The 17,365-nt window shown below is 34.8% G+C and overlaps 1 protein-coding gene across 2 annotated transcripts in view; it reads left to right on the top strand.

The window, feature by feature from the left end:
• ascc3 (activating signal cointegrator 1 complex subunit 3) overlaps nucleotides 1-17,365 on the top strand; it is a 265,685-nt gene that overhangs the window by 55,490 nt on the left and 192,830 nt on the right. For both annotated transcript variants that reach the window (XM_059024632.1, XM_034003889.3), the window contains exons 9-10: nucleotides 4,679-4,879; nucleotides 5,323-5,463. In XM_059024632.1, the coding sequence (XP_058880615.1) occupies nucleotides 4,679-4,879; nucleotides 5,323-5,463 (342 nt within the window). The remainder of the gene's footprint in view (nucleotides 1-4,678; nucleotides 4,880-5,322; nucleotides 5,464-17,365) is intronic.

The following is a 17,365-nucleotide window of genomic DNA, read 5'->3' on the forward strand; positions in this document are numbered from 1 at the left end:
AAGCTGGTACGAGGATAATTTTATTGAGGTTCTAAAAATAGTTAATAGATAAATCTAGGACAGTAAGCTGGAAGCTCATTTACAATCACATCCTCATTTGCATGCCGTAAAGAATTTGGTCCCCTATTGAAATTGCAGGTGGCGTGTCTGCCATTGCTGCAGTGCAGATAATAAATGTGCCTGTGTTGTGCTAACTATGGTAAGTTCAAAATGGTTGCAGGTCTGATGGGAGCACTTGTAAACTGTAAACAACGAAGGGTACCAGCTGCTGAAAAGCACCTGGCGAGATGTTTCTTTGGGAATTGTTGCCGCTGCTTAAAGAAAGAAGTTTGGCACAATGCTGATTTGAAACACGCTTTTATGTAACAGCTCTTCATTAACTCATTAAATCATTTTTATTACCAGCATTTCAAACAGTTTCAGTTTATCCATAAATATTCTGTACAATGTACTATTTAGTGTGTTTGAAGTTATGGGTGAAGGGAAAATCCACTCCGTAACTAAACTATCAAGAAACCTCTGAAGTGGATTTCAAACCCTATGTAACAGCAGGATCTTGTAAATGTTACCCACCACCCTCCAAAAAAAAAAAGGGGGGGGGGGGGGGTGTTAACTGCACACCAGGGTAAAAACCTTTTATTAACTTGGGACCTTAGCCATGCTAAATTAGGTACAACAATCCTGGCATGAATACGTTTAGGCCTCATGGTTTATGCATGCCATTTTTTTTCTTAAACAATCTGTACTAAAGTATATTAAGGACAAAAAAAACAAACTAAACTACAATGCCTCCTCATATACTGCAACTTCCCCACAGATTGTGAATTACTGCACTGTTTGTGATGCTGATGATTTGAAACCAATTGCATTGTTCCGGTGATTTTCACAGATTCATTCTTTCATAAAAGGATCTTGGCTGCTTTTGGTTGAAATGCATCTTTATGCTGTTTAGTATCCTATATGTAAACATTTGTGAAACCATGTTTAATTAATAGTTGTGTTTTCATACAACCTCACTGTTAGGTTCAGCTTGTAACAGTCGAGCTGCTTGCCTTTTGCCCATGTCCCCGGCTACTGTTTGCCTTTGATTTCCATTTTCAGTTGACACTTCCATTAATAACCTTTAGATTCTGCTGCTTCTCGAATTTAGTATGTACTGCTGTGCAAGTAAATCATTGCTCGTCTCTGCTCTTTTCATTCCATACAGAAGTGCTGCTGCTGCCTACATTTGCTGGTCAATAAATTGTATGTGCTTTTCTATTACATTTTATTACTATGCTGTTTTCATTCTGTGAAAATGTAATATTTATTTTGTAAATGGTTTAAGGAAAGGTGGGGAAGTTATGAAATATACTCAGACAACACAGAGCATTTCAACTCCTTTGTGAAAGAAAAAAAAAATCAGAAGGAAGAGTAGCTTTGGTTTAATAATAGTTACGCTATCATTTAATTCTTTTGTGGCTGTCTCCTGTAATATTTTAAGTGAACATAATGCTGTCTAAATTTAGTCTAATGACAGTTCAATTCAGTAAACTCTTTGAAGTCCTACTCTTGCCTAGGATTACCTGGCAATTAAGCATCTCTGGGAGGAGAGCTCATATCAGTTTTATAATCCATATCTGCTATTTCAACTGTCAGTACATATCTCTAACAATTTGATATTTTCAATGTTATGGAAACTCTTTGGCCTCCTTGGCTTGGTACACAACTGTATTTTGCTATTATCTTGGTCAAGTTTGATCGTAGGTTTTGTAATTTTAAAGCTTCTGCCACTACACTATCCAATCCTTCTATCACATACCATTTGAGGTACTGAGCTGATATTTGCAGGGTTGTATGCCGAATGATTTGGTGACAATGATATTGACCTCAGACTTAATATGGCTCCATATTGAGGTCAACCGTTTTGAAGGTTTCTACTGTATACAGACACATTTAGTATAACAGATGCCCTGTTTTTTGTATTATTGTAAGGCACACCCTTTTCAAAATTTTAGGAGAATCTCTGCATGTTATATACAGGTTGCATATATACAAGGTTTGAATATTTATGTTTCTGTTTTATTTCTAAATACACTTGCAACATGATCTGTGGGTAATTCATTTACTCTGTTTTAATATTAATGCTGGTCTTTTAAGTCCAGAATTGGTGTCCTTTTGTTGTGATCCTTTAATCTCTGTAGGATTTCTCAGAAGAGAACTGGGTAGGTTTTTTTTTTTTTTCACAACCCGGCAGCTATTTAGATTTTCTTCGCCAAGTCTCCTAACAACTGCCTGTCAGGGCATTTTACTTTGTCATTTACAGCTGAGCAGAAATCTGTGGTGTCCTTCAGCTTCAAATGCGTAAGTGGACACTAATAAACGTGTCCTCTGGTGCATTAATAACACTTTGACACCCTCAACCACTGCTGCATTTTTTTGTGCCCGGTGGTTTAAAGTCTGAGCTTCTGAGACCAATTGCATTCTGAGACATGTTGTTTCGAATTTGAAATCTCTGGTTAGTAGGAAATACAAGCTATAGAGATGTTTTTATGGAACCTAGAGCAGCTTTTCTAATAACAGAATTCCAAAACTTGGTAGCACTTTAGGTTAAAGGGCATACAGTACTTATATACAGTATAAATGAGTAAACAACTCACTATTTCTGTTACTTGTGGAATATGATAGATGGTATGGACATGGTGTTACATAAGATAAACATGTACACAGAGACTTGAATTTGTTTATTGTCATTTCTTGTATTCCGAGAAAATAACTAAAATCACAAAACCTGCACCATAAACCATTAGATACAGACTTCATATTTTCAAAGTTATAGAAACTTCTCACTTGCCAGATTTAATATAGCTGGTGCATTGCTGTCATTTTGCTTTTTAAAATTATTTTTAATTTTCGGATCGTAGAGATGTTGGCTTCAATTTTGAGACGCTTGCTACTGTATATACTGTATTATCTGTTATATGCTTGACCAGGTAAAGGTACTGAATTGCTAAAAATGCCGTTATGAGTTTGTGAGTTTGTGAATTTGTTTATTATTATTATTATTATTATTATTATTATTATTATTATTATTTATTTCTTAGCAGACACCCTTATACATACAATTACCCATTTATACAGTTGGGTTTTTACTGGAGCAATCTAGGTAAAGTACCTTGCTCAAGGGTACAACAGCAGTGTCCCCCACTGGGGATTGAACCCACAACCCTCCGGTCAAGAGTCCAGAGCCCCAACCACTACTCCACACTGCTGCCCCATCTCTATAACCCATCTCTTATAATTAGGTCTTGAACTGTTCAGTTTTTATTTTCCAAATCTCTACCTCCCTGAAAATGTTAATTATGAGTTAATAAGCTGTCTCTGCATCCTAATAGAGAAAACTATTCATTACAAACTCGATTTTAAGATTTTTCTGTGTTACAAATCAAAGAGATTTTAAATTATGGACTTGCTATGAGTGTACACTCAGTACTGGGTATTCTCTGCTGAAAAGAAAATCTGTCAGGACAACTCTGTTAAATGAGTGAAAATAATAAAAGCACAACAGTAAACTAGGCGACTGCAAGAATGAAATGCAATTAGGATCAGGGATGAGCAATTAACATAATTTGTCACCACTGTCTGAAATAAAAATAAGGCGAAACAGATTCTGGCTCAGTCAAATATGAATGTAAAAACAAGTGACATTGTTCTGTAATTAACAGCTTTTTCTGTTTGATTAGGAAACAGAATCGTCTCAATTAGTTTAAGGGGACATCATATGATCAAAAATAAAACCTGAAAACCTCAAGCCCTACTTATAATAGCAATCTGACAAGGCACTTGTTACTATGTCTTACAATGTAATAGTATATGGTTTGCCACTGTAATTCTTTTAAATGTGGTGGAAATATGTCTTGAAACATCACTTTCAATTAAGAATTTCAATGTGTTTTTTCTGTTTCAATGCATAACCTTAATTAACTGCCAATTATGGCAACTGAACGAGTTCCTAATGAATATTGACAATATTGTGCTTGCTTTCTCTGTAGTGGAGCCCCGTAGGCAGCAGTGTTATACTGTGTGTTGATTGCATGAACTCTGCTCTGAAAAGTACACCCTGCAGTTCTAGAATTGTTCACTTAATGATACAAAGGGCAATAAAAAGAAGTCACAAAATAGAATAATTAGCAGGACAAGGAGAAAAGTAGTTTGCATTAAGAAAAATAAATGGAAATGTGGTATCAAATAAATAAAAAGTAATTTAAAAGTCTGGTTTACTTTACTTTCTGTATCATGTGCGGTTCTTGATTTTTTAATGTAACACTTGTGGGTGCAATCTTTGCAGTAAACAGTTACTGCATGTTGTCATAGAGCAAATGTTATTTTTAAAGCATGATTTAAACTGACAGAAATATAAAAGACCAATAATTCTCACTCTTCTATTTTGTTGCTCTCAGTTAAAAAGCGCTGTTCAGAAGACTCAGTCAATAAACAAAAGTAATAAGCAAGACGGGAATACTGCCCTTTGGTAATTTCTTTCCAGATAAATAGCTTTTTTTGTACTTGGAACGTTATCCAAACAAGCAAGCAAGCTCTTCCAGGTGAAATGTAAATGTAAATGCAAATGTATAGCCATGGACCTATTTCATCGTCTAGAAAATCTGTATTTATTTGTCTATTTTATTTCTTTTTTCAGATTGGACAGCTGGTTTTCAAAGGGATGAAACGACTGAACCGAATCCAGTCTATAGTGTTTGAGACAGCCTACAACACGAATGAGAACATGCTCATCTGTGCACCCACTGGAGCTGGGAAAACTAACATTGCCATGCTAACTGTTGTGCATGAAATACGGCAGCATATTCAACAAGGAGTTATCAAAAAGGATGAGTTTAAGGTAGAAATTTAACAAACAAAAATAATGCTTTCATCGTTTTAAAATGAAGACCATTACATGGTTTACAACCAGTGTATGGAGGCAGGCTGTTATTCAAGAGTAGTACTCCCGTAAGTCATTCCAAAGAACACTGCTTATTTCAGTTCATTATGACCTGAAAAATCATGTTACCTACATGGAAAACCTATAAAAAACATATTCAATTTTAATACAGCTCCAATTTTCAAAGCACTGGGCCATTGCGAACAAAAATCCATTGTCCTTTAAACAGTTCCCAACACAGCCAACGATGAGAACCACTTTCCATATATCACTATTAAGGTTTTTCATTCTAAGTGGTCTGCATCATATTTCACAATAAATTGTGATTTGTACTCGTTGCCAAGGAACAAATGATATTGTGGGGTTTACTCATTCATCAACTGAGTGTCCTTTCGCCACAGATTGTGTACGTTGCCCCTATGAAGGCCTTGGCTGCTGAGATGACAAATTACTTCAGCAAGCGTCTGGAGCCACTGGGTATTACTGTGAAGGAGCTGACCGGTGACATGCAGCTGACTAAAGGTGAAATCCTGCGGACACAGGTAAATCCACATACCAGGAAAGCTGCCATTGCTCACAGCAGGCTTTTGTCCGTCTTTTCCCCCTACAGTTTGTCTGTTTCTGCTTTTACATTTTTCTGTTTTCTCTTTAAATGGATATGTGTATTGCTTTATTCTGTCTATTTTGATATGGCGTTGAGTGCTGTTCACTTGTGGATTTAGTTTGCATGTTCTGGTAACACGTGTGTCTACAGTCAAAAACTCTTTTTGAATAATTGATTTCCCACTTGCAAGGATTAGCACATTTCTCAACACTAAATGTGTTTCCCTCTTAGGAAGCGTAATATACTTTTCCAATTTAACTTCTGTACGTTTTTAAGCACATCCTTCTTCAGTGATTTGTAACTATTGTTGTAGTTTCATTCAGCACTGTTGCAGTTAATGTACAAAGGAGTAGGTAGATGCAATCTCCTGTACTGAAAAAAGATCACACTAGCTTTAGCGGCCCAAAGAATTTGACATAATGGGGTCATTTGGGTGTTGCCAGAGTGATACTGAAACAAAAGGGGGGAAAAGCAAAACGTGTGTCTCCATTTAGGACTGGTATATACTGTAGATCAGGGGTCTCCATGCCTGGACCTGGAGAGCCCCAATCCTGCAGGTTTTATAGATGTCTTTACATCATCGATGGCTAAAGATCTGGAACATGTTAATCTTGACTAATTTAGCCAATAATTGGTTCAATTAAGTAACTGAGAGCTGAGAACTGAGACCATGCAGCTCTCCAGGACCAGGGTTGAAGACCCCTGCTGTAGATGCTACATGGTCAGGTGTGTGTCTTTTGGGCTTATCCTACTGGAACAACTGTATTGTTTTTTCTTAATTTTTACGTTATTTACCTAAATAGGTAAACTGATTTTCATGTTATTAATTTTTAAGTGAAGTCTAGCTCTTTGGCAAGGGGGGGGGGGTCTATGAATTTCTTTTTTCTATCATATCATTACCAACTTTTCGTACCAGCATGGGAGGATTTCCATCCAGCTATTAGAGAAGTCACTTTCAATTGAGTCCCTGACAGCTGTTTGTACAGTAGACATAGAATGATCACTTACTTGGAACACGGTACCCTGTGGTAGCATTTCATTCGCTTTATTTATTTTTAAAAGTCATACAACTTTATTAAAATGTTATTATAAGGTTTCCCAATCAAAGCTACAGTAAGACGTTTTATCATCTTATTCTACTAAATGTAATGGTCTATCTAGTAGAACGGCTTACTGTATTTTGATAATGGTTTGAGGAAACTTTCAGCGACACCAAATACAGTTTCAATGTCTCAATTTATTAGCAGAGACAAGTGACTGCAGCGGGATAGCCTACTTATTCTCAAAGTGGTTTTGTTTCAACAATTTTTAAAACAGTTTTTAGGCACGTGAAGAAATCATTTGTAACAACACTGGAAGCTTACTTGTGCAAGGTCATGTGAACTATAGACATAAATGCAATAACATACGTCTTAGTTTTACAATAATTTAACAATGATGCTCACTTTATGTATTTGTTTTAATTATTACTATAGGGCTTTTTTTCCTGTCATTTAAATAAATTAACTGTGTTTTTGTTAAGTCAGTTTGTTTTTGTTTTGTTTGCTTCTTGATATTATCAGGTTCAAAAATCACATTGAAAAACATTCGTTTCCCTTTGTCATGAACGTTGTTTTCATGGAAGTTATTTATAGGTATGTGCTGTTCTTTTCTCAGTCATAGGTGCTTTGATGTAATAAGGTGTTTCAAAGTAGTAGACTTTTTTTTGTATTTGTACTGCAAAACAGAGGTAACTCAGTAAAATCAGAAGACCAATATCCCAGTCTTTTTATTAAAAAAAGGAAGACATTCATCAGACTATGCAAAGTAAACAGCTTGTGGTGTATGTTACTTTGTATTTCTTTCTATAACGAGATAATATGTACCCCCCCCCCCAAGTATTATGATTTTGTAGAGAAATGTTCAATCACCCAGGAAGTGCGGTAGGAATGGTCTTACTGCACACCCTGCAGTGGGTTATTTTGCATATAAAATGGCTACCTTTTTTTTTAAATAATTACACAAACTAGCTTTTTTAAGGAAAAAAATAAGAAATATATTTATTTATTTCTTAGCAGACGCCCTTATCCAGGGTGACTTACAATTTTTAGAAGATATCACATTATTTTTTTACATACAATTACCCATTTATACAGTTGGGTTTTTACTGGAGCAATCTAGGTAACTACCTTGCTCAAGGGTACAGCAGCATATTTATCCTTCCACTGAGAAAAAATAGTCCCTGCAGACTGTTTGATTGTAACATATTTTGTACCTTTTTTATTTACCATAAACATTACATTGAACATTGCCATTTATAGTAACATTTTTGAGATGAAATGGCATTTGGGAATTGAAAGCAGACTGATTTCCCACATCTGAGGGAGGATTCATGGAACAGCCAAACACTGCACTGCACTGCACTGGCACTTGAGGGAGGGGCTTCCAAGTGTTGTGTTTTGTAGCCTGTGATTATTAATGTGTATTTCTGTTTGTGTAACAAATGTTAACTAGCAAAATATGTTACATATTTAACGTTGTTTTGCATTTCTGGAGGTGTTCTTGTTTTGGGAAGCACTACTGTATGGACAGGTATGCATGCGATTTTCCAAAAGTTAAGCATGAGTTTCAGTCATGGAAAAAATTGAGCCATTTGCGATCCATGCTGCGATTACTAACTAGGCCACGGTGCACATCAATCACATGATGTACTTGAAAAGTGTTGCTTATACAGTATTATTATTATTATGTTGTATTATGCGCTTTGTTTAATTTATTTTTACATACAGTACTTTGTATAATTAGAACAGAAAATGAACAGGAGACTGGTTATCATCATGCATGCATTTCAATTACTAGTTTGGGAAGAAACAATACATGAAATGGATAAAAACTAAAGCGTTAACGTCTTAATACCAACCAAGATAGCTATTGTAAGAAAGATAGATCATACAGTATATGTAGGCTACTGTATATCAGCATGATTTTAAAAATGGTAAATTCCTGTAGTGCACAACCATGTAAGACATATAACGAAACAGAGATACAGTATATTACAGTAAAGTGATTTATTACGATTTAAAGTCATGTAGATATACACATGTACTGTATGATCTCTCTTCCTCACAAATCTGATCCCTCAGTAATACTGTATATTACTACGAATACAATTGTCACATTTACGAAGAATATGGCATTTATGTTCATGAATTGTGTGCAAACAACATGAGAGTTTTTTTTTTTAATTCCCAACCTTACTACACGACACATTTCCTTGCTGAGTGAGACTTGCGTGGTGATTTCTCAGATGGCTTTTGAATAGTATTACTGCTTGCCTCCATTTTCTTTGTTCTATTCTCTGACTAAATAAAAACAGATTGAGTGATTTTAAAAGCTGTTTCAGTTGTATGTTGACATTTGTACCTACAGAAACACTGTTCAGATAATTGTTACTATTAAGACATAGTAATATTAATAGATCAGATAAGTATGTTGGTCTATGTCATAGCCGTGCGGTAAAACAATTACAGCACGGTCATGTGATCTTGTTTAGCCAATCACAGCACTTAATTTATCCAAGCCATTTTTATAATGAAAAATAATCATCTTGTTTGGGGACTAAAATAAGCACAAAGATGAGGGTCTGAGGGAAAGGCATAAAAGGGGATGGAACAGTTGTTCATTGCTGTTGGTGATGACCTGAACAGGCTCACATCATATAAACCAATGAACTGCAGAGTCGCTTTTATTAGGTCTAGGATCAGTCCTCCTTGTTTCCAAGAATTACTGACGTGTTTATGCTCATAGAATTTCATATCGTGGGAGTCTGCTGTTTTCCCTAATTTGTGGTTGCCTTGACTACCAGTTTATAGTCAACCAGTATTATACTGTATTAGAGTATACAGAGTTTATAGGGTAATGCAGGAGTGGGTTTGGTATTTAAAAAAAAAAAAATAAATAAACCGACGAAAAGACTGTAGATCACACCTGACAGCATATTGTATTACTTGTGTAACTAGAGTTTCACTGTACTGTATGTGTGTGATTCTTAATATATTTTTGAGCCACGCATTATAACCGAAGATTTAAAAAGGTCAGTTGCAGCCCACACTTATATTAAGCCAGCTTTGGCTCACACTTCATTGCTGTAAGTACTTATCGCTCCATGCAGCCACCAGTAGTCACTTTCATAAGACAATTGCAATAGAGGTTTAAGTTCACACTGGCTTTTGCAATTTCCTATGCTCAATTAGCTCAGAGTTACTTTTTTATTTTTTACACTGCACTGTCATAGTGCTAAGTAAAATGATATGGTTAAATTACAATCAAAGTACAGTATCAGGCTAACACAGTGAGAATAAATAGTGGTGTTTGTCTTTGGGGTGTTTGAAGTAATAATATCTGTGAATAGCAGAGATAATGTCCATAGATTTGCTTCATGAACTGGGCCATAAAATGAGTCAACAGTTTATACATAATGGGAGAACAATCGTTGTAGATTCAAATATTCCTGTCAGAATGGGTGTTATAGTGGAGTATTCTTGTTTCGAAGTAGATTAGAAACGGTTCCCTGTTAACTGGTTTATACTGTTTTATGAAGCTGTAAGATGTCTATGTTCTGTTTTTAATAAAACTTTTATGAAAAGTTTTTGATAGGTTAAAATGATTAAAAAATATATATTTTAAAGTCTCTGACAAAAGCCATTGTTCATCTGTGTAGAAAGAAAAGTAACAGTGCAGTAAACTTATCTTTCAAAAATGAATGTTCATTCCAAGAGGTTCCAAAGTTCCTAGTTTGAAGATTTCATTCATTCATTCATTCATTCATTCATTCATTCATTCATTCATTCATTTATTTATTCTTTAACCAGGAAAAAAACCCTTTTGAGATGAGGCCTCTTTCACAAGAGTGTCCTGGCAAGATGACCAGAAACAGACGGCAGTAATTTCACATCTCTAAAAACAGCATGCCTCTATTCATCATACATTCAATCTGGGATCAGAAACATCTACACTTCGATAATTCTTGCAATCGTCTTAGTCCTTGTTCTTCGTTTAGCTTGGTTTATTTATCATATGCTCGGTCATATCCCATAAACTCACATTCCCTTTGTTTAAAAGCAGCATCAGTGAGTCCTAAGGACTCACTGATCCCACAGATGGTGATGTCTTCAGCAGTGTGATTATCATTGTTGAAATGTCAGACTACTGGAAATGTAGTGATGTTGATACGAATGCTTCATAAATGTTCCACAGAGTAGTCTGCTAAATGCCTTTTAGTTTCTTTTTTTTTCTTTTTTTTCATTTAACAACATCAAAACCAGCTTGGGCATTACAGCAGTCCACATAAAATAAATCAATAAATAAATACATTTTTTTTAAAAGGCCATTATTATAAGTTGCTAACTTCCTAGTATAATTTTTTCAAAGAGGCCCCAGGTATTTAAAAAAAAAAACTTTGGGAGAGTCTTTTGCATTTGCTAAGACTTTTTCACATTTGGCAGTAGTCATTGCCATTTGTAACCATTCTGCAACTGTAGGAACTGTTTTCTCCTTCCAATGCTTCAAAATCACTCGTTTAGCTGTAAATATCAATGATCATATTAATTTACCCTCAGATTTCTTTTCAAATGAATTCAGGCCTACACCAAGTATAATCAAAGCAGACACAACCCTGATTGATTCTGTTGTAATTTTTACTAAAGTAAGAAAAAACTGTTCTCCAGTACCTCTCTAAAAGAGGACAGTTTACAAACATGTATTCATAGCCTGCATCTTTAGCAGAGCATCTCCAGCACTCACTGTTATCTTTTAGATTGGCTTTAAAGAGTTTTTGTGGTGTCCAATAGACTGGAGTATGTTAAATTGTATAGCCTGTGTTTTAGCTTCTCTACACAAATTGAAACAATGTTTCCAAATCATTTCCCAAGACTGAGTTTAATTCTAGCTCTAGTTCTGCATTCCATTTATTTCTAAGATGCTCATGTAGATTTTGTGACCCTTTACTCAAGTATCTAAATCTTCCAAACTGGAGGGAACGGAATTCAATTTATGTTTTTGTTTGCATCTTTAAGCTCTTGAAGAATTTGTATTATTCTAAAAGAATTCGCAGAGAATACCTGCGTCGTTTTCTCTGCAGCAATAGAAAGAGCAGCGACTGGAGTATTAGCAGATTGTGCTTTATAAATAATATTTAGAAATTATCTGGCATTGTCAGCAGAATACCGGTTAGCTATCAAGCCTACTTTATCTGGCGATATTAAGGGGGAGAGAACATTTTTAAGTCTACTTGGAATCGGCATTATCAATGTTTCGGACATAGTTCTGCTCAAACATCCCTTCTCAAAGAACTCATTATATACCTTTAATAGGAAAGGGGAGAGTGCAGTTTTGAACGCCTTATACATTTTGGCAGGGAAACCATCATTTCCAGGTAATTTGTGATTAGGTAACTCAGAAATGTCCTCCCCCATTATGGTTATTGGTTGATCTAATAGCTGTCTATTTTCCAGTGACAGTTTTGATAGTGTTAGAACAAGATCTTGTATTGTAGGAGATGTTTCAGAAGAATATAACTTGAACTAAGGTGTAATATAATCTATTGTCAGCAGCATGTAGAGTTTCTAGTCTTTTAATTTCTTTTCTAGTTGTTTTTCCATTTTTAGTTTATTTTCTTTTCCCTGCAACGTACCAAATAATTCTGCCTCTTATAAAAGCCTTAAGGGAATCCCATAAAGTAACTATCAACTGATTTTTCATTTATTTCCATTTATTCCATAATTTCTTTGTCAATAAGTGTTTTAAAATCCAAATCATTTAAAAGCATTGGATCAAACCTCCACCTAAGATTCCTTTGTGTAGTTACATCTATATTTATTTGGAGTTTTTCTTGGGCATGGTCTGAAATAATAATATTATCTATTTCACAGCTTATTATGTTAGGAGATTTTTTTATTTAAGGGTTTTAGATAGTAAAAAGTCCAGTCTCTTGTGCACTTTCAATGCACAGGAGAATAGAAAGTATACTCTCTATTCCTTGGATGTAATGTTCTCCATATGTCATTGTAATGCTAAATCTTCCATCAAACACAAAAGAGCTGTCTGAGCATTGGTATAGTGAATGCGCTTAAGTGTGAAAATGTAGCAACATTTGGACCATATATATTGCACAGTAAAAATTCCTTCTTAAATTTAAGAAGCAAAATTATAACGCGGCATTCTGGATAAGAATAAAAGCTAATAACATTATGCTGTATATCTTTCTTAATCAAAATTGCCACCCCTCTAGCTTTAGAAGAGAAACAAGAAGAGTATACCTCTCCCACCCAAGACCATTTAAGTGTGTTTGCCTCCCTCTCAACCAACATTGCAATGTCACAATCCAGCTTTCTGAGATTAGTTTAATATCCTCTTTCTTTTAATTTGGTTATGTTTAACATTCCAGGATACTGATGTCATTTTTGAACTACCCATTGTATATATTAATAAGTTATAGATTTGAGCAGTTAGTATACAGGAGGTTATTTTTACCATATCTTATGAATCACAAAGGATTCATGGCAATCATAAAAGCATAAAACAAAAATAGCCGTAAAGGCAGCTCGCTTAAAAATGCGATTGGGTTTAAAGACAGTCTTCCTATTTCCCCAAACAAGTCTGACTGTTTGCTTTGTGAACCACAGAAATGGTCTGATAGAGCCCAGAGTGAACAAAACGCTGTAAATATCAAGAACAATATCCCACGTAATTCCCCATCCCAATCCATCCCTCCTGCCTCCCCCCTCCCCCTCCACCCCTATTGTCAGGTCCATGTGTAGCTGCAGTGTAAAAAAAATCTGACCTCTTATCTAACGTTGTAATTTATTATCCCCTTCCCTTCTCTCTAATTCTTAACTTATTATTATTATCCTTAAAAAAAAAAAAGAAAAACACACAGTCCAAGCTGCCGACCGCTCACCCTCAATTCCCTCTCGAAGGCCCAAAATATGAATATTGTTTCTCCTGCTACGTTGTTCCAAGTCTTTTAATTTTTTTTCAATGTTTTGGAGTTTACCAGTTGTACCTGTGCACTGTACTAGTTTACTTTCAGTCTCTTTCATCCGTTGCTCGTGTTCTATACCTTTCATTGAGAGGATGTGTACTTCTTTACTTCTTTCAATACATTTCTTATTTCGTCCACAAACCCTTTCATGTCACTCTGCATTTGTTGTTTAATTTCTTCCTTAAAGTGGGAAGTGTGTCAAATAAGAATGTTTTCAGTTCATTATCAATGTGAGAAGATGGCGGCTTCTCTGGAGACTGTGCTAGAGATTGAGATATCAGTCGTTTTTTCGCAGAATTTTGATTAATCTTTTGTTTAGACTCCTCGACGTTTTGTCCTTTCGATGCCATTGTTTAAATGTTCAAATGATTAAGACTTGCAGTAAAAGAAAAAAAAGAAAAAACACAAGAAAAGGGAAGGAGACAGTGACGGAGCCGATTTTACTAGCTCCTTTCATTGCAAGGCACACCATGTGACTCCTGCCTTTTAGTTTCTCCAATGTGCAGTTTGTTACATGTCTTGCAGGTAATGCAGTATACTGTTCCTTTAGAGGTGCATGAAAAAGGTTCATGGATGTTGAATAATGATTTAGTGCCCCAGAAGGACGAATCTCACTGTGCACTATATATTCTCTTAGAGGCTTGTCTCTTCTATATGGTATCAGTGGGTGACTCTTGAAAACAGTCGCTAGCTGGGTCTTGCAGTAGCATTTTAAAGTTTCTTTGCACAATTTTCTGTATTTCTCTGTTGGCAGGGGGATAAGTGAGGACCATATGAGTGATGTAATCTACATGTTTACTTTATTATATAAAGCAAATACTTCCGAGTCTTAACAATTGGGAATAGGGAATGGAGTCACAACAAGGCTTTGTGTGTGTGAGGAGTCACACTGCAGATACGAATGAGAATCGGTTGTTTTTTAGTAGATAGTGGTGTTAATGGTGGAATTCAAAGCTGTGATGGAGATGTCCAACAATGATATACCGGTACCGGTTTCTGAGAGGTTCCATGTGTATTTCAGAGCTGGTTGGAGATTTGCTACAGGCTGAATTAACTGTTTTAAATCTTCACAAGAGTCAGCTGAAATTCCAAAGGTGTCTTCAGTGTATCTGAGATATAACTTAGGTGTGTTTCCATTGGATTGCTGTAAACATCTGTTTTTCAAGTGACCTCACAAAAAGGAAGATATATATATATATATATATATATATATATATATATATATATATATATATATATATATATATATATATATATATATATATATATATATATATATATATAATGTATGTGTATATGTATATATAAATTGCAGACAAAAGTATATATTACTAATTATTACTAATTAATATGACAAAAGACCAAACAACACTATTTCTGGTAGTTTAATAAACAGTCTTTATTAAAAAACCAAACAAAAAAAAAAAAAAACACTTAAGCAATTTCAAATAATTGTTCAAGACAAAAGTATTGGCACATTAACATTAAAACTCTAAAGATTTAATAGAACTAATTAAAAATATATAGATAGATAGATAGATAGATAGATATAGGTTGATTGAATATTTCTAACATCTGTTGAAGAAGAATGTTTTGGCAACATAGCAGATGATGATCAAGGCAAAGGAGTTGGATTCACGTTTGAGAAAAGCACTCGTAGCAAACTACAGCAAAGGAAATAGCTACAGAACAGCAACAAAGAAATCTGGGATACCAAAATCCACTATCAGAGCAATAATCAAGATGTATCACACAACATATTTAACTGAAGTGCTTGAAGGAAGTGGACATCCAAAGAAAATTACAGGTACAGCAGGTAGAAGAATCATGAAAAAACTAAGCAAATGACACAGCACACAGAAGAGTTGTATACACGTAGGCCTCACTGCAAACCACTTTTAAAGACAATTCAGAAAACAAACTGTCTTCAATAAGCCAAGAAATATGAACAGGAATCCTGAAGCATTCTTCAACAAAATCCAATATAACTCTTCCCGAAAAATAGACCATAGTGTTTGGTGAAAAAAGGGGAAATCCTTCAATAAAGGAAACCTTGCACCTAAAGTTAAATATGGTGGTGGTATTGTACATTGTGGGTTGTCAAAGGGATGGTTTTGTACAACATCAGTAGGGAATGTTTAATTTGACAGTAAGACACAATAGTCTGACATATGGCACCATTTGTGTTTGAGCAGGGTCACACAAAGCATTTATCCGAAACCACAAGGCAAATGTTTATACCTATGGGATGTTGTAGCCAGATGGCCATTTGGAAGAAAAGATGAGTACAAAACCTGGAACTACAAAAGCAAAGCAAAAAGAACAGCCTTGCATATATGTTTGGTCTTTTACTATAATCTGTGGTGTCCAAATAATACCAGCATTAACATTTACTGACTTGCTTTTCAAGACTTGCCGGTAAAAATGTATTTATATGTTGCCTATTTTGTCTTTGCTTTGTTTCAAATAATTAAGTTTGAGATAAATTATCTTATTTATTTTCATTTTAAATTCAGAGTTAAAATTGCATTCTACAACAATACTTTCTTTATTAACATGGTATAAGTGTTAATTTGTCAGAGTGAAGGATTTGCCGATAGTACTGAATACTAAACAGATGCACTTCATCCAGGTGGTAGTGACCTGTGCTGACACAGTCTATTAAAGGCAGATGGCTCTGTGTTAAGGAAGTCTCTGCTTAAGCAGGTTGTTAGCAAAGCAAAGTAATGTTGTTTAAAGTAGTTTATTCAGTTTAAAAAAAAAAAAAAAACTGTAGTGAGATGTGAACATTTAGTCAGTAATTGATTTGAGAAATGTTAGTTCTACAATATAAGCAAAGATGCCAAGTTTTATTATGATCTCACCCAATGAAGACATGTTTTATTTTTCTGTTTTTATTATGCATTGCTATGCACACATTGATTTTCTGGCACTGTGGATTTCAAATTAAAGTCGGCATCTGGTATTTGAACCTCAGTTGAAGGTTCTTCAACTTTCTTTATATCATAACTTGCACATTTTAATTGACTGCTGTTAGATTTACTTTCTCCATTGTTGGGCTTGTCCATTCAGCTTGCATTACAGCATTGTAAATTGGTGGACTTCTGTACATTAGCTACATTTAAGAGGGGGGAGTAAAATCGATGCTCATCAGATTCAGCATCTTAACTCTAAATAAAGAAACTCACTGCAGTGAAGCCATGATGATTACACCATTTTGCTGAGATAAAATGCTTAAAAACAAACAAAAAAAATGCTGTCCAAATTTACCGTCATTGCTAAGCTGATGCGGAGCTTGATCCTAGTAAAGAAATTCCAAATAGCTGTTGAGTTTAGGTTTAAACTCACTTTTTATATATATATATATATATATATATGTATATATATATATATATATATATATATATATATATATATATATATATATATATATATATATATATATATATATATATATATATATATATTTATTTACTAGCATCGCTGTCACAGCAGGGGGACTTGCTCCTGAAGACTGGCGTGAAGAAATGAATTTATTTCCCTTTTTTGCATTGCATCCGTGTTTGTCGCTTAATGTAAGTTTACATCAGGACTACCAAGTTTCAAAAGGTACTAGTCCTTTGGACTAGTAGCACAATATTGTTAGTTTCTAACCTAAGCTTGATCAAAAACTACATTGAAATACTTACACGAAAATATAATATTTTGAGTGAATGAGAAATGGGGAGAAAACGTAAATCAGTTTATGAATATTCAAAATAAAACCAATGTTTCGAAGTAACAAAAAGCCAAATAGCAGAAGTGGGCCAGATAAGGCAGA

Source organism: Acipenser ruthenus, chromosome 5 (assembly GCF_902713425.1).
Source record: "Acipenser ruthenus chromosome 5, fAciRut3.2 maternal haplotype, whole genome shotgun sequence".
In the NCBI taxonomy this organism is placed as follows: domain Eukaryota; kingdom Metazoa; phylum Chordata; class Actinopteri; order Acipenseriformes; family Acipenseridae; genus Acipenser; species Acipenser ruthenus.